The 24,892-nt window shown below is 61.5% G+C and overlaps 2 protein-coding genes across 2 annotated transcripts in view; both read left to right on the forward strand.

Moving 5' to 3' along the window:
* The window catches only part of LOC113406930 (SNF-related serine/threonine-protein kinase-like), a 15,736-nt gene extending 560 nt beyond the window's left edge, over positions 1 to 15,176 (forward strand). The window contains exons 2-6 of the mRNA XM_026653837.2: positions 2,641 to 3,270; positions 11,084 to 11,225; positions 11,688 to 11,900; positions 12,602 to 12,739; positions 13,317 to 15,176. Coding sequence (XP_026509622.1) covers positions 2,682 to 3,270; positions 11,084 to 11,225; positions 11,688 to 11,900; positions 12,602 to 12,739; positions 13,317 to 14,466 — 2,232 coding nt within the window. The 5' untranslated portion in view covers positions 2,641 to 2,681 and the 3' untranslated portion in view covers positions 14,467 to 15,176. The remainder of the gene's footprint in view (positions 1 to 2,640; positions 3,271 to 11,083; positions 11,226 to 11,687; positions 11,901 to 12,601; positions 12,740 to 13,316) is intronic.
* Positions 15,177 to 24,044: 8,868 nt separating this feature from the next.
* The window catches only part of LOC112104249 (phosphatidylcholine-sterol acyltransferase), an 18,597-nt gene continuing 17,749 nt past the window's right edge, over positions 24,045 to 24,892 (forward strand). The window contains exons 1-2 of the mRNA XM_029912022.1: positions 24,045 to 24,457; positions 24,743 to 24,890. Of these exons, the coding sequence (XP_029767882.1) occupies positions 24,304 to 24,457; positions 24,743 to 24,890 (302 nt within the window). The 5' untranslated portion in view covers positions 24,045 to 24,303. The remainder of the gene's footprint in view (positions 24,458 to 24,742; positions 24,891 to 24,892) is intronic.

Here is a 24,892-nt window from a genome sequence, read left to right on the forward strand (position 1 = left end):
GGGGGGGCATGCCGCGGCCGGGGCTCCCTGCAGCCGGGGGGCATGCCGCGGCCGGGGCTCCCTGCCAGGCTGCCCGGCCCGCAGAGCAGGAAGCGCAGGAATGGAGCCGGCTCCATGGGGAAGCTTGGCGGGGAAGGCGAGGCTGGGAGCCCGGCTCTTGGGGCCGTGCTCGGGGTGTGTAGCAGTGTCCGGGAGCCCTGTCCTGCTGCGGGGCTGGATGGGCACTTGCTCAGAAAGAGGCGCAGCCCCCCACCCCCAGGACCCAGGTTTTCCTAGCAAGGCCCTCGCCCAAGTCCTGACCCAGCCTGGCTACGCTTGTGTGATGCATTGGGCTGCTGACCCATGGCTGGGGGGGGCCCAGGGCCCAGCCCGTCGGTCAGCCCGTCCCAGAGGGTGCTGTGCCCTTGCCCTCCCCCGCAGGAGAACCCGGCCTGATTCCTGCCATGGGGGAGCGGCACTGCAGCCAGTGCTGGAGACGGAAATCGGCTGGCGGATGCCAGGAAGTCCCCCTCCCAGCAGCGTGTGCCGTGTGTACCAACACAATGCGCACAGGGAGCCCGCCAGCCAAACATGGGCACGCTGCCAGCCCAAGGAGCTGTGCTTGTTCTGCACTAGTGTCTCAGGGCGGCAGGCCCTACCCCATGCCTTGTTCCCAGGGCACGGCCCCCAGGTGATGCCCCTCCCATCATGGGGAACCCCAGTTCCCTGACATGCAGCTGTGATGCCAGGGGTGGGTCAGAGCCCCAAGGCAGCAAGGGATTTCCACAGCCCCCTCCCCTCTGTCTGCGGGGTTACCCTGTACTGGGCTCATTCCCTTTCATCTCCCAGTGACCCCAGAACCCCAAGTGACCCAGGCTGTGCCCAGGTGATGGTCATTGACAACAGCTGTGGTGTGGATGGCTCAGGGTACCAATCAACTGGCCACATCCCCCACCTGCTAACCACTGGCTTCCAAGCGTAGGCCCTGGCCCTGTGAACACCCCCCGCTTAGTATGAAAGCCCTGGCTGGGATGATTTAGTTGGGGATTGGTCCTGCTTTGAGCAGGGGGTGGGACTAGATGACCTCCTGAGGTCCCTTCCAACCCTGATAATCTATGATACCAGCCCTTGCTGTTGGCAGCCTGGCGTGACCTGTCTGGCACCGAGGTGCTCACTGCCTTTAGCCCTCAGTCTGAAGACACCTGGCTGCCCTGCACACCGAGGGGCCTGGCAGGGCTGAGGGGTGTCAGCAGAGCTGTGAGCGTACATGAGGAGGGCATGGCTGGAGTAATGGGGGGGCTGCAGGTCGGGATTGAGGGGCATTGACGGGGGAGTGGGGGACTAGGACTAAGAATAGTTGGGGTGGAATTAGGGGGATCCAAAGCGCTAGGATTGTGGGCAGAGCTGGGGGCGGGGGGCCCAGTGCCAGGGTAGCTGCAGGTCGGCAGTGAGGGGCAGCAGCAGAGCTGCCACCCCCTGCCCCTCTGCTGCCAAAGGTCGCTCGCGCCAGTGGTTTGTTTTGGGAAAATATTGAAAGCCCCCAACCCTCACCGGTGTGACCAGGAGTCGGAACCACGCGGACGGGGCCCCCTGCCCCCCGGGACAGCCTGCTGGCCTCGTGGGCTGCAGCTGGAGCAAGAACGTGCCTGGTTAGGGGAGCTGCTTTAAACACCCCACTCCATTGTAACCTGCAAAGGGGGGGAGCTTCTTGTGCATACACACCCCTCCCCCAGTGGCACCTGGCCAGCACTGTGGCTCCCATAAATCAGTAACACCCCCATGGGGGGGCTAGGGCTGCCCCCCGGCTTGGCTGGGGAAGTCTCTGGGCTGACGTGCTGTGCGGCTGCTGGAGACCCCACCCCAGCATGGCTACGTGTACAGACTACTGGCTGGGAAGCTTGGGGCAGTTATAGGCTCAGCCCAGAGGGGAGAGGAGGCCCCGGCTCTGGGGGTCAAGGTGTGACCCTATAGGAACCCAGAGCAAGAACTCAGGCCTGGTCTGAGCTGGGCAGCAGCCCAATGCCCGCAGCATGGGGGCACCTGGCCACATGCCATCCTGCACAGGCCATGGGCATGAGCACACAACGCACAGTCAACCTGTGGAACTCCTTGCCAGGGGGATGTTGTGAAAGCCAGAAGTATAACTGGGTTCAAAAAAGAACTAGATCAGGTCATGGAGGACAGGTCCAGCAATGGCTATTAGCCAAGATGGTCTGGGACACAGCCCCGTGCTCTGGGAGTCCGTCAACCTCTGACTGCCAGATGCTGAGACTGGGTGACAGGGGATGGGTCACTTGATGATTCCCTGTTTTATTCATTCCCTCTGGGCACCTGGCATTGGCCACTGTTGGTAGACAGGACACTGGGCTGGATGGACGCTTGGTCTGACCCAGTACGACCGTTCTTATGGCCCCGGACAGCTCCTTGCACTGTGAGAGTCAGCGACACGTGGCGTGTGTGAAGGAGAGCTGGGCTCCGTCTGGGCAAGTGTAGGCCAAGGGGGTGGCGTCCCTTTGCTCAGGGCACTCTGGGGTGTGGGGCTGCTCACATGGATGGGTGTGGGGCTGGAAAGGTCAGGGTTCCCCCTGTGCTCAGTGGGGTGTCTGGGCAGGGAGTGTGCCTGGTGTCCCCTGTGCTCAGTGGCTTCTCTATTGTGCCCAGCCTCCCTGATGCCCGGCCCCCTGTGACGCTCCGGTGCAGCCATGGCGGGGGCCAAGGGCTGCTACGAAGGGAAGATAGCCGGCCTGTATGACCTGGAGCGCACGCTGGGCAAGGGCCACTTCGCCGTGGTCAAGCTGGCGCGGCACGTCTTCACGGGGGAGAAGGTGGCGGTGAAGGTGATCGACAAGAGCAAGCTGGACGTGAGCGCTGCGGGGCAGCTGCTGCAGGAGGTGCGCTGCATGAAGCTGGTGCAGCATCCCAATGTTGTGCGGCTCTACGAGGTCATCGACACCCACTCCAAGCTCTACCTCATCCTGGAGCTGGGGGACGGCGGCGACATGTTCGACCACATCATGCGGCATGACGGCGGGCTGGCTGAGGGGCGCGCCAAGCACTACTTCGCCCAGATCGTCCACGCCATCTCCTACTGCCACAAGCTGCACGTGGTGCACCGCGACCTCAAGCCCGAGAATGTGGTCTTCTTCCGGGAGCAGGGCGTGGTCAAGCTCACCGACTTCGGCTTCAGCAACCGCTTCCAGCCCGGCAAGATGCTCACCACGAGCTGCGGCTCGCTGGCCTACTCAGCACCCGAGATCCTGCTGGGGGATGAGTACGACGCCCCAGCCGTAGGTAAGTGACCAGGGCCGCCCGCTTCTGGCTCCCGCCGGGTTGTTTGGGTGAGGCTGGCACAGCCCGGAGCGCTGAGCGGGCACGTCTGTGAGGGTTGGTGATGGGAGGCTGGGGATAGGTCCTGCATTCTCATTACCAATGTGTGTATAAGGCTCCGGTCAGCCTGAGACCTGAGCATCTCGTGCACGTTTATGGACATCCCCTCCCAATGTCCCTGCGAGGAGGGGGCAGGGGGAATGTGGGGGGGGCCTGAGGCATGCAGCGGCTAATATAGCATGGGCAACAAGGGAGGAATTAGAGATTGGCTATGATTGGTGTCACTCAGCCCTGTGGGAGGAGTCACACGACAGGGATGTTGATGTCACTGGATACACCCTGGTCAGGAAGGACAGTGAGCAGAAGGGGCGTGGCCTGGACATCACAGATCCTGCCCCCTGCACTAGTGACTGACAGTTCAGTTCAGAGGGGCAGGAGTATTAACTGGGTCAGTGTATTAATGACGTGTCACAAGGCAGGATACTGGGTGGCGTCTGTTCTAGAGACCAGTCGGACAAGGGAGCAGGATGAGCAGCTGCTTAAACATCCATCCCTAATGTGTAGAAAGAAAGAGAGTGTTATCGGGGGATTTCATTGTCTGTGGAGGGGGAGACATGCTGGAGCTTTCATGCTGCCACTAGTAAGATAGGCTTGAAAGGTTCTAAAAATTATAGATGACTTTGTAACTCAAGAATTCTTACAACCAACTTGGGGGTCATTCCTCATACAGATGAATTAAGCATAGAATTAAATTTGATGGTTGCCTAGGTGTAAGCGATCATGACTTAATGTTATTGGCTAGGTGCAGACCGAATGTAGTCCCATCCAGGAAAATATATATATATATATAATATACACTTGGTTCTTTAAAAGGGCCAACTTCCCAAAACTGAAAACAATCATGAGCAAAACAGAGTAGGAGGAGATATTTGAATATGCACATGTGAATGATAATTGGGAATCCTGGGAGTTTCTAAAAACTATAGCTGATAATTTTCAGACTCAAAAGGTATTGCAACGAACTTGGGATGGTTCTGTATCTAACTTCATTCTGACAGGTAAAGAATTGATCACTGAATTAAAAATTAGCAGTTGCCTAGGTGCAAATGATCACGATCTAATTTAATCTATTATGTTCAAGCAGAAAATAGTCCTCTCCAGGAATGTATGTACTTAGTGCTTGAAATGGCCAGTTTCCACAAACTGAAAATAATCATGAGCAAAACTGAGTGAGAAGAAAAATTGGAACAGAACATGAACAGTAATTGGGAGCTGTTAAATAATTTACTAGATGCCTAAAAAAACCCACAATCCCAAAATCATGAAAGAAGGCTGCTTCAGATTAAAAACAAAAACAAAAAAACAGATTAAAAGGGAAGGTGAAAGCAGCAATAATAAAATATATATATAAAATATGGGGAAAGTTGATGCAAGTACTATAAATTAGCAGTTATGAAATGCAGACAATTGATAAGGGAAGCTAAAAGTATCAATGAAAAATCTATGGCCAGTAGGTTAAGGACAATAAAAAGGAAATGTTTACTATATCAGGAACAACAGAATTCCTGGTAGTGGTCTCGGTCCAATAGTAGGTGGGGATGGTACAGTTGTCAATAATGATGCAGAAAAAGCAGGAGTGTTCAGAAAATATTTGTGTTCTGTATTTGGGAAGAAGCTGGGTGATGAAATTCTTTTTATTATAGTAGTAACTAAGGAGGATGTTTCACAGCAGCTGCTAAAGTAAAACCTTTTAAACCTGCAAGACCAGATAACTTGCACCTAAAAATATAAAAAGCATTAGCTGAGAAGCTGTCTGGGACACTGATGTTCACTTTCACCAAAACTTGGAATGCTGGGGAAGTTCCAGAGGACTGGAGAAAAGCTATTGTTGTGCTGATGTTTAAAAAGGGTAAATATGGTGATCTGGTAAACTACAGTTCAGTTAGCCTGACTCTGATCCCAGGCTAAATCATGAGGAGGCTGATATGGGATGCAGTTTGTAAAGAATGGCGCATAACTAATGCCAGTAAACATGGTTTTATGGAGGCTAGGTCTTGCCAAACCAAGTTGACATTTTTGTTTCTTGATGAGATCACAAGTTTGGTTGATACAACTGAATTGGGCTTCTGTAAAGCATTTGACTTAGTTCCACGTGATTAAAAAATTAGCACTCTTCAAAATAAGTGTAGCCCACGGTAAATAGACTAAAAACTGGCTAACTGATAGATCTGAAAACATAATTGTGACTGGGTCTCCCAGGGATCTGATCTTGGGCCGGTGCTGCTCTATACCTTTATCAGCCGTCTGGAAGAAAACATAAAGTCGCTGCTGGCAGAGTATGGAGATGACCGCAGATATGTGCGTGGAGGGGGAGCGCCCATGTATTTCGCCCATGCTGCCCTGGCACAAAGCCATGCAGAGAACCCAAGTGCCGTGGGGTGCAGCCTGGCCAGGTGCTGTTGACTATGGGGGAGGTCGGGGGGGGGGGGGGGCAGGGGGGGATGTGGCTTTGTGGCCCACTCGGTTCAGTTCTACAAAGGCTCTTATCCCGTGGTATCTGAACGCTCTCCAGTCCTGCATTAAGTGACATGGCTGACCCCGATCATCACTTGGGGCTTGTTCTCTCTACGTGTGCCAGGGTAGAGCTGTGCGTGGGGGGTTTGTTTGTAAGTGTCTGGGCTGATAGCGGAGCAGCACTGGGAGCGGGAGGTCTGGGATGGCCTTGGGGAAGCTGGGGCTTGGGGCTGGCCCCTGAGGAAGCTCTGTTTCCTCCTGGTGGTGGAGAGTCCCTGGGCCTGAGGTGCAGGAACTGTCCACCCCAGTCCTCATGCTCCTTTAGATCCACTGGGCCCAGCCATGGAGCACATGAAGACCAGGAGCGAGCCCTTGGACTCTTCGATGCGGAGTGGCGGATGGGCTGGAGAGTTGGCGAGTGGCCAGGTTGGCTGCGGCCTTGTGCCCGGAACACCAGACATGTGGGCGTTTCCGGGGCCTGCATGGCCCCCACCTCCCACTGTGACCCCGCCCCCAGTGTGACCGCATATACACGGGGGATACCATTTCCAAGAGGGTGCCGCCTGCCCCCGCCGGCCTGACCTTGCACGTGGATCACGCTGGTGGGGACGGAGCAGGGCACTCTTGGAAATGGTGTTTGCACCCTCTTCCCCCCTGTTTGCCACCGCGTCCGGTTTTGGCCCCTTACCGGCCGGGGACAAAGCAGCCCAAAAGCGGACGGTGCAGTGTGACACCGGACGGGTGCCCCCCCAGTGGGGCCTGTCGTGCCGAAGAGCCGCGGCAGAGTTCTGGGCTGGGGTGGGGAGGGGCCGGTGGAGCTGGGCTGAGGTGACAGGCCCCCCTGACAGGTTAGGTGGGGCTGGGCTGGGCTGCAAGGGAGAGGGTCAGGGCTGGAGCTCACCATGCACTTGCCCCGCCCCGTGGCGGGGGCTGGGGGGGGGGGAGCAGAGCATGGCCATGCAGGGAGGGGACAGGACGGGAGGGGGCGTGTGGGGAATGCGCAGGGGGTGGGGCATGGTGAGGCAGGGCGGGGCAGTTTGTAGCCCAGGCCAACCAAGCAGCGAGTATGTGGAGCCCAGTGCGGGGCTGGCTTGGGGCGGAGGAAGCTGTGCTGGCACTGGGAGGGTTAAGCCCCCTCGCTTGTGGCCCAGGGAGGCGTGTGGCACCCAGAAGGAGCAGGGGGAGATGGTCCCCGTGTCCCTCCTGCTCCAGGCTCCAGTGCCCGTGGTGGCATTGGCCCCTTGGGCTGTTGCTTCCCTGACGCAGGGGCTGGCTCACGCTGGCCGGGCTGGGGCGAGAGCTTGCTGCCTGCCGAGGGCTGCCTGCCGAGGGCTGGTTCCTGCCTTTCCTGGGGCCGGGTTCCTGCCCTGCGTTGCTGGAGGCTGCACGCAGCAGGTAGCAGCTGCGAGAGGGGCAAGCTGCCCTGGCCAGTAACGCCCAGTCTCACGGCTCGGGGCCCCCGCCCGCCCCACCCCCAGCAGGAGGAGTCGCACAACAGGCCCCACCCCCCATGTCAATACACCCCAGCTGCTAGGGTGCCTGGCCAGAGGGACCCTGCTGCTGCCCCTGCCTCGGGGCGGAAGGCAGCCCTGTCACCACCCCCGAGGGGGGCCTTGTGGCATGGTGTGCCAGGGCCCCCCTTTGCTGGCAGTAACGCAGAGCCTGGCCCAGCCTTCCGGCCTCCTTGAGCTGAAGCCCTGGCAGTCGTGGGGGCATCCCCAGTGTTGCCAAAAGACCTGGTCTTGACTCCCCCTCCCTTCGGGGCAGGCAGCGTTTCCCTCTAGCCCTGTCTCTGCACCATCCCTGTGCCCCTGCCCCCATCTCTGTGTGGCACGGAGGTGTGGGCCGGGCCTGGGCAGAGCCCGGCACGGCTGCTGGGGCTGTCCATGGGGCCGCTTGGGGGTGGGGTCACTGGGCCACAGGAAGCGGGGGCGAACAGTCTGTGCTGAGCTGAGCCCGGAGGGTTAGGGCAGGAAGGGCCTTTCCTGTTCCAAGGAGCCTGGCCGGGCCCTGCCCTTCCCCAGCTCTGCTGATGTACAGGGAGCCCCCTGCCCCGGCCTGTGGGGGGAGGGGGGCAGGAGTCGGGGCTGCTGGGCCAGCAAGGGCACCGCTGCCGGGGGGGATGGATGGGGGACGAGCCCTGGCACAGAACTGCACAGCCGGCTCCAGCTTCTGGGGGTCTCTATCTCTCTGTGACCTGCGCAGATATGGGGCCAGGCTGGTGTCCATAGGGGGAACAAACAGAGCCACTTTTCACCCAAGCCAGCCCCAGGCCATTGCCCCCAGGACAGCCAGGCCCTGCCCCCCCCCCAGCTCTGCATCGCACAGGAACAACCCCCTGCCCCTCCTGAGCACCCTGAATGGTAATGGAAGCTCCAGTCCCCAACAGCCCTGCAAGCTCCCCAATGGCTGGATTTGGGCCCCTCGTACTCCTGCACAGCCACCCCCACAGCCTCTGGGGTCCAGCCCCTATGTCCCCCCCACCGCCCCCCCTCCGGCACCCCCGACTGGCACGGAGCCTCCCGCCTCAATGTCCCCCTCACAGTCCCCCACCCCCGCAGCCCCGACTGGCACAGAACCAAACAGCGCCTGGGGGGCACAGATGCTCCCGAGCAGTGCTCCAATAGTGGGTGCCAGGATCCAGCCCGTGCTCCCCTGGGGGCCTGGCCCTGTCTGTGTGTGACGCTGCTGCCCTTCCCCCACCCCCTCGCTCTCCGGGCCGCAATCCGCTTTCCCAGGGAGCCTGAGCAGCTTAAGGCCCTGAGAGGCACTGACGTAATCCCTGCTCCTTTATCCCTTTTCCCAGCTGTGTGGGGCACGCACATGCTGCTCTGCCCCACAGCTCCCTGGATGCTTCCCCCCAGCAGTTCCCGCTGCACACGCCCCTGCTCAGCAAAGCCTTCCGCACACTGAGCGTGAGCAGATGCACAAATCCCAGGGCCTCGACAGCTAAGCTGCCCCCGCCCCCCGGGAGAGACAGCCCCATGCTATAAATAACCGGTAATCGCTTCAGCTGGAGATGGACTGTGACTCCCCTCCTGCAGCCCTCCCCACTTGGGGATGGGTTCAGTAATAGTCAGTTTCCATGGGGGGGACATGGGACTGAAACACGCTGGCTGGAGACAGGCACAATGCAGTTAGGTGCAATGCAGGCTTTCCTCTCACTGCTCTGTTGGTGCCCCTCAATCCCCACCCGCAGCCCCCGCTGTCCCTGCCCTGGGTTTCCCCCCTCCCCAGTCCTTCCATCCCGCTTTATCCCAGTCCTGGGTTTCCCACGAAGCTGGGTTACAGAGCAGGACCTGGTCAAGGAGCAGCAAACAAAGGGCAGGAAGATATAGTTTCCTCCTGGTGAAAGGCGGCAGGAAGTGCTCCCTGGTGTCACGCTGGCACTGGTTCAGTGTTTATGTGTGATCTGAGCGGGAGTGGGAATGAAAATACAGGCGTCACTGGGTTGGTTACACGCGGGGCAGCTCCCCCCTCTCAGAGCAATGGGCTCAGGCTCTCTGCAGACCCAGGCAGCGTCACTGTGTTGATTACACTCAGGGTGGCTCCCCCCTCTCAGAGCAATGGGTTCAGGCTCTCTGCAGACCCAGGCAGCGCCACTGCATCGGTTACACTCAGGGCGGCTCCCCCCCCCGTCAGAGTGATGGGCTCAGGCTCTCTGCAGACTCAGGCAGTGTCGGTTGCACTTGGGGTAGCTCCCTCTTTTACCCCATCAAAGTGACAGCACCGGCTCTACCCTGTGAGCAACACCACCATGCCGCTGCAAAGCCCACTCATTCTGGACTTCCTGGCTTTTCCCTTTGGGGTCTCTGGAGCAGTGCACCAGGCTGCTGCTGGTATTTCCTGGGCACCCACCTAGCCTGGCATGAGCTGGTGAGGATGGAGGCTGCAGCAGCAACTCTGCTGGAGGGCTAATTTTCCAAATGCTTTCCTATTCCTAGGAGGACTCAGATCAGTTTGGAAATGGCTCGGCCAGCGGGGGGCCTGCAAATTGGGGATACAGGTCTCGAGTCTTGGCTCAAGATGCAGCTTCCTGAAAGGACCGGCTGTGACTTTGCAAAGTGCTCTGAAATTAGGGTGACCAGACAGCAAGTGTGAAAAATCGGGACGGGGGTGGGGTGTAATAGGAGCCTATATAAGAAAAAGACCCAAAAATTGGGACTGTCCCTATAAAATCAGGACATCTGGTCACCCTATCTGAAATGTCCGTGCAGAGCCAGATGGACTGGGAAGCCAGCAGGGCCAGGCCAGAGACGGAGACACGTGGTCACGCAGTCGTGGCCCAGGGCTCCCAAATTCCATCTTCCAATGCAGCAGGCGCTGTGTGGGACGCAAGCAGCATGCTGGTTGGAGGGAGACAGAGCTGCGAATGGGCAGGCTCTGGGCAGGCTCAAACCAGGCCACGGACCGGGGCAGGGAGCCCCTCACTGGCCCCATCACATGCTCCTCACACAACTCACCTATGCAGGTCAGGCCTGAGACCTCTCCAGGCCTCCGGGAAGCTTCCCTTAGGGTTACCATACGTCCGGATTTTCCCAGACATGTCCGGCTTTTTGGGCCTCAAATCCCCGTCCGGGAGGAAATCCCCAAAAGCCAGACATGTCCGGGAAAATAGGGAGGGAGAGGCCGGCAGTGCTCGGCCGGAGCCGCTGGGGCCGGCGGGGCCGGGGGCCGGCGGTGCGGGGCCAGGGCTGGCGGTGCGGGGCTGGGGGCCGGGGCCAGCGGTGCTGGGCCGGGGGCCAGTGTCCCCGAGCCGAGCCGGGCGGGAGACGCTGGGGCCAGAGCCTCTTGGCCTGGGCCGGCCGGCCGCCAAAGGGAGCCGCTCGGCCGGGGGGGCCGGACTGGGCCGCTCCTCCTCGTGCCCCCTCGCCCCAGCTTACCTGCTGCCTGCCTGCTTCAGGCTTCCTGCGAATCAAATGTTCGCAGGAAGCAGGGGAGGGGGAGGGACAGGGGGGCAAAGCGTTCAGGGGAGGGGGCGGAGTTGGGGGGGCGGGGAAGGGGCGGGGCTGGGGCCCCGTGGAGTGTCCTCTTTTTGGACACTTAAAATATGGTAACCCTACTTCCCTCCTCCCAGGGGTTGCCTGGTTCACACCTGTTTGTACTGCGGAGATGGGGCCGCGGCTGCAGGGGAGTAGACCTGGACACGTGTGTGCCTGTGGCTGGCTCCGTCCCCGCTGCTGGATCCTGTGCCCCATCCCAGCTGGACACCCCTGGCCCGATGCCGCAGTGGGCTGAGCTCTCTGTGTCCTTCTCTCTGCAGACGTCTGGAGCCTGGGTGTCATCCTGTATATGCTGGTGTGCGGCCAGCCGCCCTTCCAGGAGGCCAACGACAGCGAGACGCTGACCATGATCATGGACTGCCGCTACACCATCCCGCCCCACGTGTCCTCGCAGTGTTCTGAGTATGCACCCCCAGCCTCCTCTGCCCCCTCTCCTCCGGGCTTGCCTGGCGCTCCGGGGGCCCAGCCAGACGGGTGCCACCGTCTGCAAGGACATGCGGGGGGCATGGGGCAGGCTGTTCACACCCCTGCACAGCCCAGCTCCGGGCCAGGGAGATCTGAGGGCTCAGGTTCAGCAGGGAAGGAGGGTGCAGATTTTTACCAGGAAGGGGAACCAGTGGAACAATCGTCCCAGAGGCGTGGTGCGTTCTCCATCTCTTGGAGAAAGACCCCCAGTCTCCACAAGAGGCCTGGAGCTCCGGGCTGCCCCAGGGAGCGCTGAGTGGGTTCTCCAGCTCAGACTTCATGGTCCCATCTGGCCTTGCAGCCTGTGGCTCTGTGCATCTCCGCCGCGGGTGCTGCTGCGGGCCTGGGGCAGCGTCTCCCGGCTGGCTTGTGACCCTGCTCCCCTCTGCTCTCTGGCAGTCTGGTCGGCAGGATGCTGCAGCGGGACCCCAAGCAGCGGGCCTCCCTAGAGCAGATTGAGACGCACCCCTGGCTGCAGGGCGTGGACCCCTCCCCAGCCAGCCGCTGCCTGCTGCCCCTGACGTCACACAAGCGGGTGTCCGAGGAGGAACATGACATCATCATCCAGGCCATGATGTGTGGGAACATAGCGGACCGGGACGCCATCCAGGAGTGAGTGCCGGCCGGGCGGGCGGGGGCGGGGGGAGGCGTGCAGCAGGGTTACTGCACCAATCTCCCGTCTGTGTGGTGCCCTGGGCCTGGCATCTCCTCCCCATCCCTCATGGACAGAGGGCAGGGAGCTCTGCACAGGGCTTGGCTGAGTGACTGATCTCCAGCCCAGCCCTTGCGCGGAGCGATGGAGACAGAGAGGGGCAGGTCCTCTGGCACCAGCAATCCCCCACCCCCCCCCCTGGAAAGCAGGGCAGCTGCTCTTTTGGATGTGAAAGGGCATTTCCTTCAGGGCAGGGGGGCAGGCCAGGGGGTTTCCTGCAGGCTGGGGGACAGGCCAGGAGAGCAGGGGGGGCAGAAGGCAGGCAGGCTGTTTTCTGCAGACTAGGGGAGCAGGGTGGGGGGTAGGGCAGAGCAGGGGGTTCCCAGCAGACTGGAGGAGCAGGGTGGGGGGCAGGGGTTCTCTGCAGATCAGGGGAGCAGGGTGGGTGCAGGGGGAGGGCAGGCCAGGCCGTTCTCTGCAGACCAAGGGGAAGTGGGGTCATGCCCGGGGCTGGGAGCTCAGTGCTCTGGTGTGCCCCATGCCATGAGCAGCCAGCATGCCGCTGTCATACGCCGCTCTTTGGTAGCACCCAGAGCCCTGTGCTGGGGCCTGCTGGGTTCCTCCGGGGTGCGGCTCTCACCTGTGCCTTGCATCCCCCCAGGGCCCTGGAGGCTGATCGCTACAACCACATCACGGCCACGTACTTCCTGCTGGCGGAGCGGATCCTCCGGGAGAAGCAGGAGAAGCAAAGCCACAAGCTCAGCTTGGTCTATAACCTGGCCCAGCAGGTGCAGAACAGGTGAGCCGGCGCCCTCCGGCTGGGACAGGCCACGGCTCAGCACCAGGACACTGCCCCGGGGGCCACTAGCACAGCCGGCCCCACCCGCCGGCGAGGTTCCCCGCAGGCGTGCTGTGCGGGGGGAGCCCGCGGCGCTGGCAGCACAGTGCTGTGCGTGGCACCACATCCCTTCGCTGGAGCTGCCCAGCGATGTGGGAAGTGTCACCTCACTGGGGCCCAAACTCTCCCCGACTCCTGTCTGGGGGGGATGGCATCCAGCCTGGCACAGAGCCGGGTGGGGGGTACCCGACACCCAGGTTTTCCTGTCCATGGCCCTGGGGATCGTGCCAGGGCCTGGGAGGCCTGGCTGGGCAGCTGTAGTACCGATCCGCCGCTGGCTCCGGCCTGCTGCACCACCATGCTCGCAGTGCCACCCAGCTGCCACAGTGATGGGCTCTTCAGGCCAAGCCTCCCCCAACCCCAGCTCTGGATCCATGCTGTGGGTAGCCCAGGGTCACTCAGTGCCCCTGCCGCAGCTACTCCCGGCTGGCAGCTCCCACCCTGGGCCTGATCCTGGGCACGCTCCCCTCTCTTTCAGCGCCAACCTGTCGGACCCATTCAGCACCATGGGCGACACCCGGGACCTCTCGCCCTTCGCCGAGATGCCAGATAGACTGGCAGCTTTCTCCAGCCCCCAGCCCCGGGCTGCCGCAGAGGATTCTGGGAAAAGAGATGGCAGACCCATTTCCTTTTCTGCCCTGGGGGAAGATGACACGCCCCCCGGCCTCCATGGAAACGAGCAGCTGGTCCGAGCCCTGCTCAGTCCCGCCCTGGCGGACGCCCCCATGGCCAAGAGCACCCCAGCCCTGCAGCAGATCTGCGAGGAGGAGGAGGAGGACGAGGAGGAGGAGGGGAAGGCCAGCGCAATGGGACGGAGAAGCTCTTCGCTAAACCAAGAGCAAATGCGAGATTTCCAGAGCTCCAAGGTCTCCCTGTTGTTCTGCCGCGGCGCTGTGACCCACAGCAAGGGGGAGAAGAGCCTTGGAGCCACCAAGCCAGGCCTCTTGGAGCAGGGCCCGGGCAGCAGCTGGCAGCTGCCGCCTCTCAGGGGGGCGCCGAGTCCCAGGAGCGAGCTGGGTCAGCCCCGAGAGGCGACAAGCCACGGTGCAGCGCGGGAGGCCACAGACAACCTCAGCGTGAGCGTTGGGGAGAGCGCCCCCAGCCTCCTCCCTGCAGGGACGCCGGCGGCACAGGGGGACGCAGAGCTCCGGGAGGGTGGGGGAGCGGGTCTGGAGAGGTGCCAGGCTGAAGGCAGCTCGGGGCCAGAGGAGGACACCACCACCACAGAAATGGAGGATGGGGGCAGCCTGGGGCAAGTGGGCAAGGCCCTGTATCCAGGGAGCTGCGAGGGCCCCGTCGCTGGCTCTGCCGGGAGCCTCCAAGCCACTTCACGTGGGACGCCAGTTCCAGAAGACAAGTCCAGGAAACTTGACAGGCCCCCTGAGACAGGCTCCTCCACCAGGCCCGCGCGCCCAGCTGAGAGCCCTCACTGCGGCAGCACCGCCGGCGGCGAAACCACGGCCGACAACGTGATCAAGTTAGACCCTGCTAAAAACAAGAGCACCCACCTGAAGGACAGGCTCCTGCAGTTCCCGCTGTGCGAGAAGGCTCTGGCCTTCAAGATCAGGCCCAGCTCCAAGGAGAGCCTGCTGTCCCTGGGGCAGTTCAACTGCTGCCACGTCATCTAGACAGGGCCTGCACCCTGCGGCCCGGGGCCCGGGCAGGAAAGGGACGGCGCACGGCCCCAGGCCAGGGGCTGCTGGCAGGTGCAGGGCTAAGGAACAACATTCTCAGTCTCTTGCTCCCACAGAGCCGTGGCCATGCGCGTGGGCCCTCGGACGGTGAGGGAGCGCGCTGGCCGGGCGGGAGCCACCTGGCTGGCCGGTCTCACGGAGAGCGCCCCCCTCGCCCACCCGGGATGGCTGCCTGTGCTCTGTCTGCTCCCCCCTGCAGCAGCACATTGGGCCCCTGCAAAATTCCTGCCTTCGTGCTGACCCCCGAGCCCCCACAAAGGTAGGTCCGACAGCAGCAGCTGGCAGAGGGCAGCCACAGGCTGGGATCTGCACAGGGGCTAAGCTGCTCGGCTGCACGGTCTCCAAGAAGCCCTGTCCTGTCCTAAAGACCAACGTGGTTGCAGCTGCACGGGCCAGCAGCCGTGCTCCTCTGCTCCTGAGCCAGAGTCCGGGAGTCTGACTAGAACGTGGGACCCCAGGAAGCACAGCCACCCAGATCCCCAAGGGAACGCACCGAGGGCCAGCTGCACTGCTCCTCCCTGGGGCCGGCCTCTGCTGGGGCAGAATCTGGGCCAGTTACCAAAGGGTTAACAGCGGAAGCCAATGCTCCTGTTCTGGGGAGGAACCCAGCCTCCCCTCCACTGCAGCCATGCACCAGAAGCAGCCCAGGGCCAGATTCCAGCTTCCCCCAGGACCCCTTCGCACCTGCTGGCTGAAAGGATGCAGAGGGGCTGCAAAGCACCCTGGGAAATGCCTCTCCAGCTGGCCCAAAGCCATCTCCAGCTGCTGGCGCGGTTCCGGGCTAGGGCAGGGCAGTCCAACACCCTGGATAGGGCCACGGTGATTGGGGCACAAGTTAGGGTGATCCTCAGAGCTGCTCTAACCTGCTCCACTGGCCCCAGCAGCCCCAGGACACAGCCATATTCCCCCGGCCTCTGCACCAGGGACTCCATCACCACCACTCCTCGGGGACAGCAAGGTCTGTGGGAGAGCCAAAGCCAGCGCAGAGTGCCACAGAGAGCAGCGGGAGCCGTGCCCATGCCACGCACAGCCTCCTCCCCGGCGCACCGCCGGCTCCAGGGCTCCCAGCCGGGTCAGCCCGGGGCTGCCTCTGCAAGCAAAGGAAGAGAGGTGCTGATGGAATCCAAATGGCGGCACCCCAAGCCGCCTGCCAGTGTGTAGCAGTGATGCCAGCGTGCTGTGCGCTGGGCACACAGGGTCGTACAGGGCTGGAGAAGCCTCGCCTCGCTGCGGGAGGCCTGCCAGCCCTCGATGCACCCTCTTCCTTCTCTGCCAGCCAGGCTGCGCCCCTAGAGTCTGACGTCCCGCTGGTCCTGGGGGCGCATCGGGCGGCTCTCAGTGCCCAGGCAGGCAGCTAGCTGCTGCCTCAGCCCGCCTGGCTCTGCCTGGGGTGTTTTTATAACTATTAGAAATAATTTTTTAAAATAGTCTATTTTAATGGAATTTAAATAGAGATTGCTATATCCCCCTCCCCCGCCTGCCGGGGCACCGCGCCGCGCTTCCAGCCCCAGCCATGCATGGCCCCAGGAGCATTTCCCATCCCCGTACTCACCCACCCTGGAGCCAGAGGGGCCATGCCACGGCCGACAGCTCCTCTGTCTGCAAAGTGGCCCCTGCTCTGGGGCCCCACCGAGGGGGGCGTGGGGGAGGGTGTATGTCATGCACGCGCACACACGTATACAATCTAATCGGTTCCCTCCAGACCCCTGTAACAATACGCTTTCTATTTATTAGCTCTTTGTTTTCTTGCTGGCAAGAAATGAATTGTGACTAGAGTTTGAAGCCAGAGCTCGCAGCTGAGTTCTGCATAATGTGCACTGAATGGATCAGGTCCAATTGGGAAGCAAAGCAAGTCGGTCCAGTAAAATAAGCTCTTGATTTCAAAACGGCGTCTCCGTTTCCTTCGCTGGGCTGCCAGAGAGAGAGGAGCAGAAACAACCAGGATTAATGTCCTATTTTATACTGCTGCCTTCTGCCAAGCGGTAACAGATGCCAGGGCTCTGCAGGTCGGCTTCTTGTTGGAGCAGATATGGGTGACGCTGAGTCTGGGTATAGTCTTAATGCAGTTTGATTATTTTCACTTTACACAGCAGGCCTGGAGCAGAGGTGGTCACAAACAGCATGCAGGCTGGGCACAATCCCCAGTTCCCAGAGAATGACTCTGCCCCGAGAACTGACCCTAGTTAGATTAAGCAGAGACCTAATGTCACTGCTGCTTGCCAGAGCTCCCTGTAAAAGAAATTGCATCAAAAAAATTCCCAGTGCAGCATTTCATGAGAGGCTGGTTGGTGCCCAACCTCTGAAGAAACTACCGTGCCAGGCCATGTGTGCCAGCGCCTCTGCTGTTCACCAGAGGTTATTTTCAGGTTCCCAAAAGGGGAGAAACTGGGCAGGGGGAGAGAAACGCCCTGTTCTGAGGGCTTTAGAGCCCGAATTCAGGCAGGACCAACAAGCAGGGAATCCAGGCGCTGAGGAAGGAGGTTCCCCTTAGAAGGGTGTGCCCAGTCATTGGGCAGGGTAATGGGGGGGTCTGTTGCCTTTAAGGAGTAGTGGGGATGGGGCCAGTCAACCCCTGTTCTGGGACATCAGGGATCCTTTAAGGGTTTAGGGGCAGCGGTGGGCTAGGCATGGCAGAGGCAGGTGCTGGGAGAGAGGAATGTGTGTGTGGGGGGGGGATTGTTTGTGCCTGGGGCCCAGGAGCTGTGGAGCTCAGCTCCCCTCTCTCCTCAGAGCCAGGGAGACCCTCGCAGCAGAGGGGGCTGCTGGCCTTACCCAGCCCCGTCCGGGGGTCGTTTGCCCTGGCCTCCGAGGGGTGGAGGAGCTCCAGCAGCCAGCCGGGAGTGAGGGGGAGTCTCCCTGCGATGGGTACTGGGGTCAGACTGGAGACTGGGCACGGCAGTGAGCTGCCTGCACCATAGCCCAGGCCAAGGGATGTGCCATGGAGCTGGGCCAGGCAGGGGGTGGGGGGCGAGGACAGCACCTTGCCACAGCCAGAGCACATTTCATTTCCTTTTGCTTTTTTTTACATTAATTTAAAAGCAAAGTGCTGCCCTCTCATGCCACAGTGGCTTGAGCCCCCCCCCCCCCCCCCCCCGCCCCAGAACCCCCCCCCCCCCACATGCCATACTGCATCAGGCCGCTGCACCCCCAGCCCAGGACACCCCCTCCCCCCCACGTGCCATAGTGGATCAGGGCACTGCCCCCTCCAGCCATGGTCCTGCCTATCATTAGTGGTGCCATCTTTTGGACAAAAAATTGGATGCTTTGTTGTCGCTGCACAAACACTTGAAGAAATCATTTCAGGAGCCTGGACATTGGCTGGGGCAGGGAGAGATCATGGCAATGGCTGATGCCCCTCTCTCCACAGCACCTCTCCGTCCCCGAGCCCAGCATGACACGCCAGTGTCACACCCTGCTGGGCCGGGCATGGCACTGTCCTAGGCTGGCTGCGCCTTTACAAGGGGGAGGGGACAGCTCCCCCACCTGGTGGGTAATACTGCCTGAGGGCGCGTGTCTAGCTCAGGCCAGGCCTGGGGGGAGACCCCTAAGGAAGGAGGCTCAGGAGGGGGCACCCCCTCAGCTCGAGGGGCTGGGAGGGCCAGGCAGTCCAGAGGCCTGGGGAGCAGCAGCTGCTGGGAGTCTCAGACCCATCTGAGCCAAGCCAGACGCAAGGCTGGGGCCTGACTCGAAGAGCTGGAGCGAGAGCCAGAGGCTGGGCCGGGAGACGGCAGGGGCAGCTGCTCAGAGAGCAGGAAGAGCCAGTCCCTTGGGGAGGGTGGGCTGGGCCCAGCCGAGCCTGGGCAAAGCTCAGTCCTGCCGGGCAGGGCAGGACACAGCGACTCCCCGTCCTGGGTGTCCTGAGCACGAATCACCTGTTCTCCCCCTGCCCTGTGCCAGCCTCTCCCTGGGGCAGTTTCAAGGAGGCAAAAGATTGGCTGGAGTTGGGCAGGGTCTTGCTGGCAGGAAGACCCTGGGGAGAGAGTCTCTCTTGCCAGCCAGGAAGGGGCGAGCTTCCCCTCTGAGCCAACACCCCTGGGCAGGGCCTGCTACCCCTTCTCAAAGGCATGATCACCCCGGGAGGGTCACGGTGCAGGGGCCCAAGGACAGTAGCCACCTGTCCTGGTGGGAGCATGAAGCCCAGGTGCGGAGAGCAGCAGGCCAGGCCAGCTGGAGTCACCTAGACGCTAGGTCCCAGGGGCAGCTGTCAGGCCGAGGGGATGTTTCATTCCCAGCTCAGGAGTCACAGCCCAACGACGCAGAGGGGGGTCACGCGCCAGAGGCTGGAACATCCCAGCCATCGGCAGCCACGTCTAGGGCGAGGAGAGGCTTTGGGGAACGGTTTGAAATCCCAGACAGCTGCACAACAGTGGTCTTGAAGAACGCCCCTAACCCTCGGCCCTGGCCGAGCAGCTGCGACTTTCCCTGGCTGCGGTGCCACACCCAGGCCTGCGGCAGGAGGGTGGGCGGCTGCCGATTGCTAAGCCCTCCCTCTGGCTGCTGCGGGAGAGGCAGCGTCAGAGAAACAGGCACAAAATGCCCATTGGACAGACCTCCCAGCAGCCCTTTGCACCCCCCTCAAGCAGCCCCCCGGCTTGTCTGCCCTGGAAGCCTCAGCCTCGGGCATTGTCAGCCCAAGAGATGCCCGGGTCTGGGCTTCGGCCTGCCCTCCCCACCTACACGGGTGCGGTGAGCTTGGCTGCCCAGGTCCCCCGGGGGGAAGGGGAGGGAGGTGGTCCTTGCTAGTAGATGCTGTTTCACTTCATGTTAGCAAACGCCATCTAAAAAGCACCTTTTCTTCAGGCTGTTCCTGGTGCAGAGCAGACAGACCAAGCCACCCATGGGATGGCCTGTGCCAGCTCCGTGTGCCCACAGAACTGCCCCTACTGGAGCAGGACCTGCCTGTGTCCCCCTCATGCACCCTCTGCTCGCTGCCCCGCCGTGCTTACATCAGCCCCATCGCCCGCTTTGCAACCAGCGTCACGCCCGGGGGAGCTACACTGGTTTTGTTGCTCATAAGATAGAACCATGCTGGGTCCAACCGTCCTCCCACTATCCCACGCGGCGGCAGCTCCTACCTGAACTGCCCTGTCCGGTGACCTTTCTGCACGCCCCTGCTCTGCAGTCACCTGGCCCACGTGCCTCCCCTCTGGAGCACACGCAGCCGCCCTGGGGCCAGGCCCCAGGGCAACGCTGCACATTGGGCCCCTGCTCAAACGCAACGTGCAGGCGGCCCAAGGTTCCTATTGGAGCTCGCTTCCATTGCATGCTCACAACTCACACCCCCCTGCCTCCATGCGGTCCCCTGCTGTAGCCCTCTGGGGAAAGGGCCACAGTCAGGCCCACCGCTGGGACGCTAAGGTGGACCAGCGGCTCTCAGAACAATCGAGAGACATGGGGCACTCCCAGGGTGAGGCCTGGTGCCCGCGCAAAGAAGGCAGGGCCTGTGTCTTCCCCAGCTACTCAGAGAGCAGGAAGAGCCAGTCCCTCAAGGGGGCCGGGGGGGCACAGCTGAGTCCCGACGAGCTCGGCAGGGCAGGACACAGACACCACAGGCGGCAGCAGCTCCTCCATCCCTGCTGTGGTGAGAACACCCACCCGGCTCCCACTGCGCTGGCAGCCTGAGCCAGGGCTGTGCCCCGGCTGAAATCCCGGTGGGGGACCAGCCCAGAGCCCGCACTAACAGGCCCTCTTCGCCACACCTGGGTCCCGCTATCAGAGACCCTTCAAAGCCCCCCACACACGCCTGCTGGTGAGGCTGCTGCGTGGTCCACCAGGCCTTGCAGAGCTGGGAAGAAATAGCCCTTCCCGTGGACAAACTCCACAGCTCGGGGCAGGGCAGACGCCAGGCACCATCCACCGACCCAACCCTGGTCGCAGAGCAGCCGCTGGGCTGGGCAGAGCTGGGGCTGAGCAGGCTGTGAGTGGGGCCTTCCTGCAGGGAATAGATCCCTTGATGTTTGAAAACTAAACAAGACTCCAGGAGCAGCCTCCCCCCCAAGCCTGGGGTCCACCCAGAGCACTTGTTCAACTCGCCACCTGGCCAGAACACAGCAGCAGCAGGTAACCGGCCTGGCCAGCCCATCCTTCGCCCAGTGCCTGGAGTCAGGGACTTCTGCTAAGCTCCTGCTGGGGACCCTGCAGAGAGGAGAGGAGAGGAGAGGGACCGACCCCACTGAGCGAGAGAGTTCCCTGCAGCCAGGGGGCGGGCAGGTCTGCCGCTGGCTCTCCTGCCCCATGTCTGCTAGAGGTAACTCAGAGCAGAGTGCGGGGCTGCCGCTGACGGCCCTGGGTTAACGAGCGTGGTGGGACAGTTACAGACGCCTCCAGTGACTGCCATTCTCCTTCCCAGTGAACCCCGACATGCTCAGCAGAGGCTGGAATCTGTGAGCACCCCCCTCAGCCATTGCTTTACTCTTCTCAGCACCCCAAGAGATTCGGGGCTGCACCTCGGAGAGGAGGCCCTCGTGACCCCCCCAATCCTCGGCTGCCCCAGACAGCCCCGAGGGCCTGGCTAGATGCCAGCCGCCTCCAGGGGCTGCCCTGCAGGCCACAGTGCTGCATGCGGCCACACTACCCCAGCATGCCCCTGTAACAGGGCCTCGGAAAGCAGCTGCACGTGTCAGCCACACAGCCTGGCCCAGGGACGCCTCCCCTGGTCAGATCCGGGCTTTCCAGGGCCCCTTTCCACCACTCCAGCCCCTTTACCAGCATAACAGGGCTGGAGCAGGGTTGGGACCTTGCCGTCAGCCTCTCCTAGAACTTGGACGCCAAGCTCTCTCTTAACTCCCCCCGGACATCTCCTGCGCGGTGAGCTGCACTCCACGGGTGGCTTGTTTTGTGACCGAGCTGCCTGGTGCCGAGGCCTGCAGCCTGCAGGAGAGACACTGTCGTTTACTGCACTGTCATTCTGTACACGCAATAAGCCTGCTCTGGTTTGAAATGTTCCTAGACTGCTTGGGGCTGGCCTAGATCCTCGTGTGCCCAAAACTGACGGGCTGGCTCTCCCTCATCAGCCACTGGATTGTCTGCGGGGAAAGAACCGGATTGAATTATTCATCAGAAAGAGTTTTGCTTTGGCATTATTGTCTCGGGAGTACAAAACTGCTCGATGAAGCCAACTCTGCATTCAAAATAAACGATTGCATCCTCTGTTCACGAGAAAGGGCGTGTCAGTATCACGTCTGCTATTCACACTGGTGAACCAACATTCTCAGACCTGGCAAATGTTCTTAAGCATCTTGACACTCGAGTGTAAATCCCGCCCGCTTCCATGCCCACCGCCGCCAGACAGAGGGACCCCACCCACGCCACGTGAACCGGATTCGGTTCTGTTCGGCCCAGTAGCCTGCAGGAGCCCAGGTTAAGTCTGCAGTGAAGACGCCCTCAGAGTGAGAAGTAGCTGAAGCCAGAGACTGATGTGAGAAGTAACTTTGGGGGGTCACCATGTGTCCCCTGCCCCTAGGAATAAACCATCGCTCAGGGAGAGGCTGGGAGATCACAGCAAGTTCCCTCTCTCTCCCCCAAATGCCCCAGAAGAGGTGTTTGCTGTTCCCAGGAACTCCCCCCGCCCCCCCCAGAGGATGCCCAAACCAGCCCTTCCCCATTGGCAGGAGGTTGGAGCCCCGCCCACCGCTGCCCCCATTGGCAGGAGGTTGGAGCCCCACCCACCGCTGCCCCCATGGCAGGAGTCCTAGGTGCAGTAGCTCACTCAGATGGTCCACACCAGAGCCAGCTGTCCCTACTCGTCCTGGTCCAGCCCCACACACCAGAGACAGGGTAGAGACTGATTTCCTCCCAGCCACCCTGGCCCTTGGGCTGCAGACCTGCCCAGATAGCCACAGCTCGCATGCCCCACCACCACCTGCGCCACCCGCTCTCTGACTGGGCCCTGGCCTGGCCGGGGCATCCCAGCTGCCTGCCCTCAGGCCACCACTCGTTAGCTGTAGGTAGCCTCGTGGCACTGTGTGGAACCCATCTCCTTGGCAGTGCAGGACCCACGAACACCCCACCCCAGGGTGCTCCATCTCTGACTCCAGGGGGCTGCCCCAGCGGAGATCTCGGGTCTGGCACCAATAACCAGTTCCCAATCCCATCACTCACGAGCACTCGGTCCGCCAGCGTGGTGTGCCGGGGGATAATGGGGCCGCCAGCCACTCAGGCGGCTTTACTGACCCATTATGTAAGTCCAACGGGAACGAAGCCACAGCCTGATGGTGACCAGAGCGTGCAGCTCCCGCCTTTGGGCCCTCAGTACTGAGACGTCCCCCAGGGCAGGGCTGCCCAGGGCAGAGTTAAGGTTATGTGGGAGGGGTCACCTTAGCTCTGCAGGCAGTGATTTGCCTGCTGGGGTCCTGGGAATTGCACTTTCCGGGTCTGGAAGGGAACGAGCAGCAAGGGCTGGGCCCTGGAAATGCCAACTCCATGGGAGGGACGGGTTGTTGTTTTTTTGCATGTGACTGCACAGAGCCACTCCAAGCGAAAGCTATTGTGATATATACGCACAGCCGAGGAACTGCCATGCAGGCATAACCCACTGGCGGCTCCAGCACTCCCAGCCCGCTGCTTTCTGCTCAGGACTGGTGCTCGTCAGCAGTTCCTGAGGGACCGGAGTTCAGCAGCAAATGCCTTGCCGACCAAAATGCAAATGTTTGTGGAAATTCTTCGTGTCGGTGCCATTTTCTGGTTTTGAACTATTTTGTTTTTGGGGGGGCGGGGCCATCCCTCCTTCTCTGTTCTTTACTCTCCTCACTGCTGTGGGGTGGGGGGAAACATTAACAGGGAGCAAAAGTGAGTTTGCCCCACTAACGTTACATGAATTGTTTAAAAATCTTGTGTGTCCAAATTTTTCATCCAAAAAATTTACAGAAAATTTAGAACAAAATGAAAAACATCCATTGTGTGTGTGTGTGCGTGTGTGATTGTAGAAGGGGTGTGTGTGTGTAGAAGGCTGGGTGGGTTTGGGTGTAGAAGGGGGGTGGAGAAGGCTGTGTGTATATGTGTGGAATGGGGTGTGTGTAGAAGGGAGGTGTAGAAGACGTGTGTGTGTGTGTGTGTGTGTGTGTATATATATACGATACACACACACACACACACACACGAGTCTTCTTCACCTCCCTGACTTACCTGTTCTGGAGCAGCACTGCTGGCTGTGGGCAGACTCCCCCCAGCCGTGGGGCCTGCCCCCCGTGGGCAGTAGCAGCGTGGTCTGGCTGCTGTGTTGCAGAACAGCCCCTGCTGAGCTCCCGAGAGCCTGGGCTGTGCGGGACAAGTTAGTGCAAAGGCCACAGGCGGGGGCCCTGGGGCGTGACCCGTGGCCCAGAGACACCAGCACTGTGCAGGGCTGGATCCCTGCTGCCCCAGCGCCCTGCCCCGTGGGGTAACGCTCGGTAGCACCAGCCTGCAGTCGCTGTGTTCCCATGGGCGTGACCCCGCGCGGGAGGCCTGTGGTGGGGCTGGCCAGGGCTGTCAGGGGAGGGGCGCTGTCCCCAGCCCTCAGTGGGGGTCAGCTCAGGGAGACGCGGGCGCCCACTCTGGGTATCTCTGCCGTTGGGAGGCTGAGGGCTGGTTTCCAGGCGAGCCGAGAGCCCTTGGCTGCAGAGGGAGACTGGGGACGGTGTGTGCAGCGCTGTCACTCTGCCCTCCGCTCTCCCTCCCCCTCCCATCCCCCTCTGGCTCTCCCCTCCCCCCCGCGCCTCCTGGCCCGACCCGGTGCGCTGATAAAAGAAAAGGCTGTTTGCTCCGAGGTGCAGAGGGATCCCAGCCGGACCTGCCATGGGGCGCGCAGGCTTCAGGGCTCCGCTGCTCGCGCTGGCGCTGCTGCTGCTCCCGCAGCCCACGGCCCACTTCTGGCTCTTCAATGTGCTCTTCCCTCCCAGCGCCATGCCAGAGGCAGCCCCCTCCAACAGCACCCCGCCCGTGGTACTCGGTAAGGTCACAGCAGCGCGGAGACACCCCCCATTCCCTGGGGGCTCTGCTTGAGTGCTGGGGGCAGCCTGCACCCTGCGCGTGGAGAGCTTTGGGGGAGACAGAGCCGGCCAAGGTGCCCGGCCTGGCCAGCTCAGGACAATCCTTTGGAAGGATTGTGTCATTTGCGTGCCAGGTGCTGCAGCCACAGAGCAGGCAGGTCTCTGCCCTGGGACCCAGCGTGGGGACAGGACGGAGAGCTGGTGCGGAGCCTTCCTTGTGCTTTCCTCTCTCTCCTGCTGTTCAGTTATTCATCGGTCCCTCTTCCTCCGCTGCGCCCTCGGCCTGTCCCGCTTCCTGTGCCGCTCCCTGCACTGCGCCCCCGGCCTCTCCCTCTTCCTGAGCCGCTTCCTGCACTGCGCCCCCGGCCTCTCCCTCTTCCTGCGCCGCTCCCTGC

The sequence above is a fragment of the Terrapene carolina genome, unplaced genomic scaffold, assembly GCF_002925995.2.
Source record: "Terrapene carolina triunguis isolate 2854851 unplaced genomic scaffold, T_m_triunguis-2.0 Scaffold165, whole genome shotgun sequence".
In the NCBI taxonomy this organism is placed as follows: domain Eukaryota; kingdom Metazoa; phylum Chordata; order Testudines; family Emydidae; genus Terrapene; species Terrapene triunguis.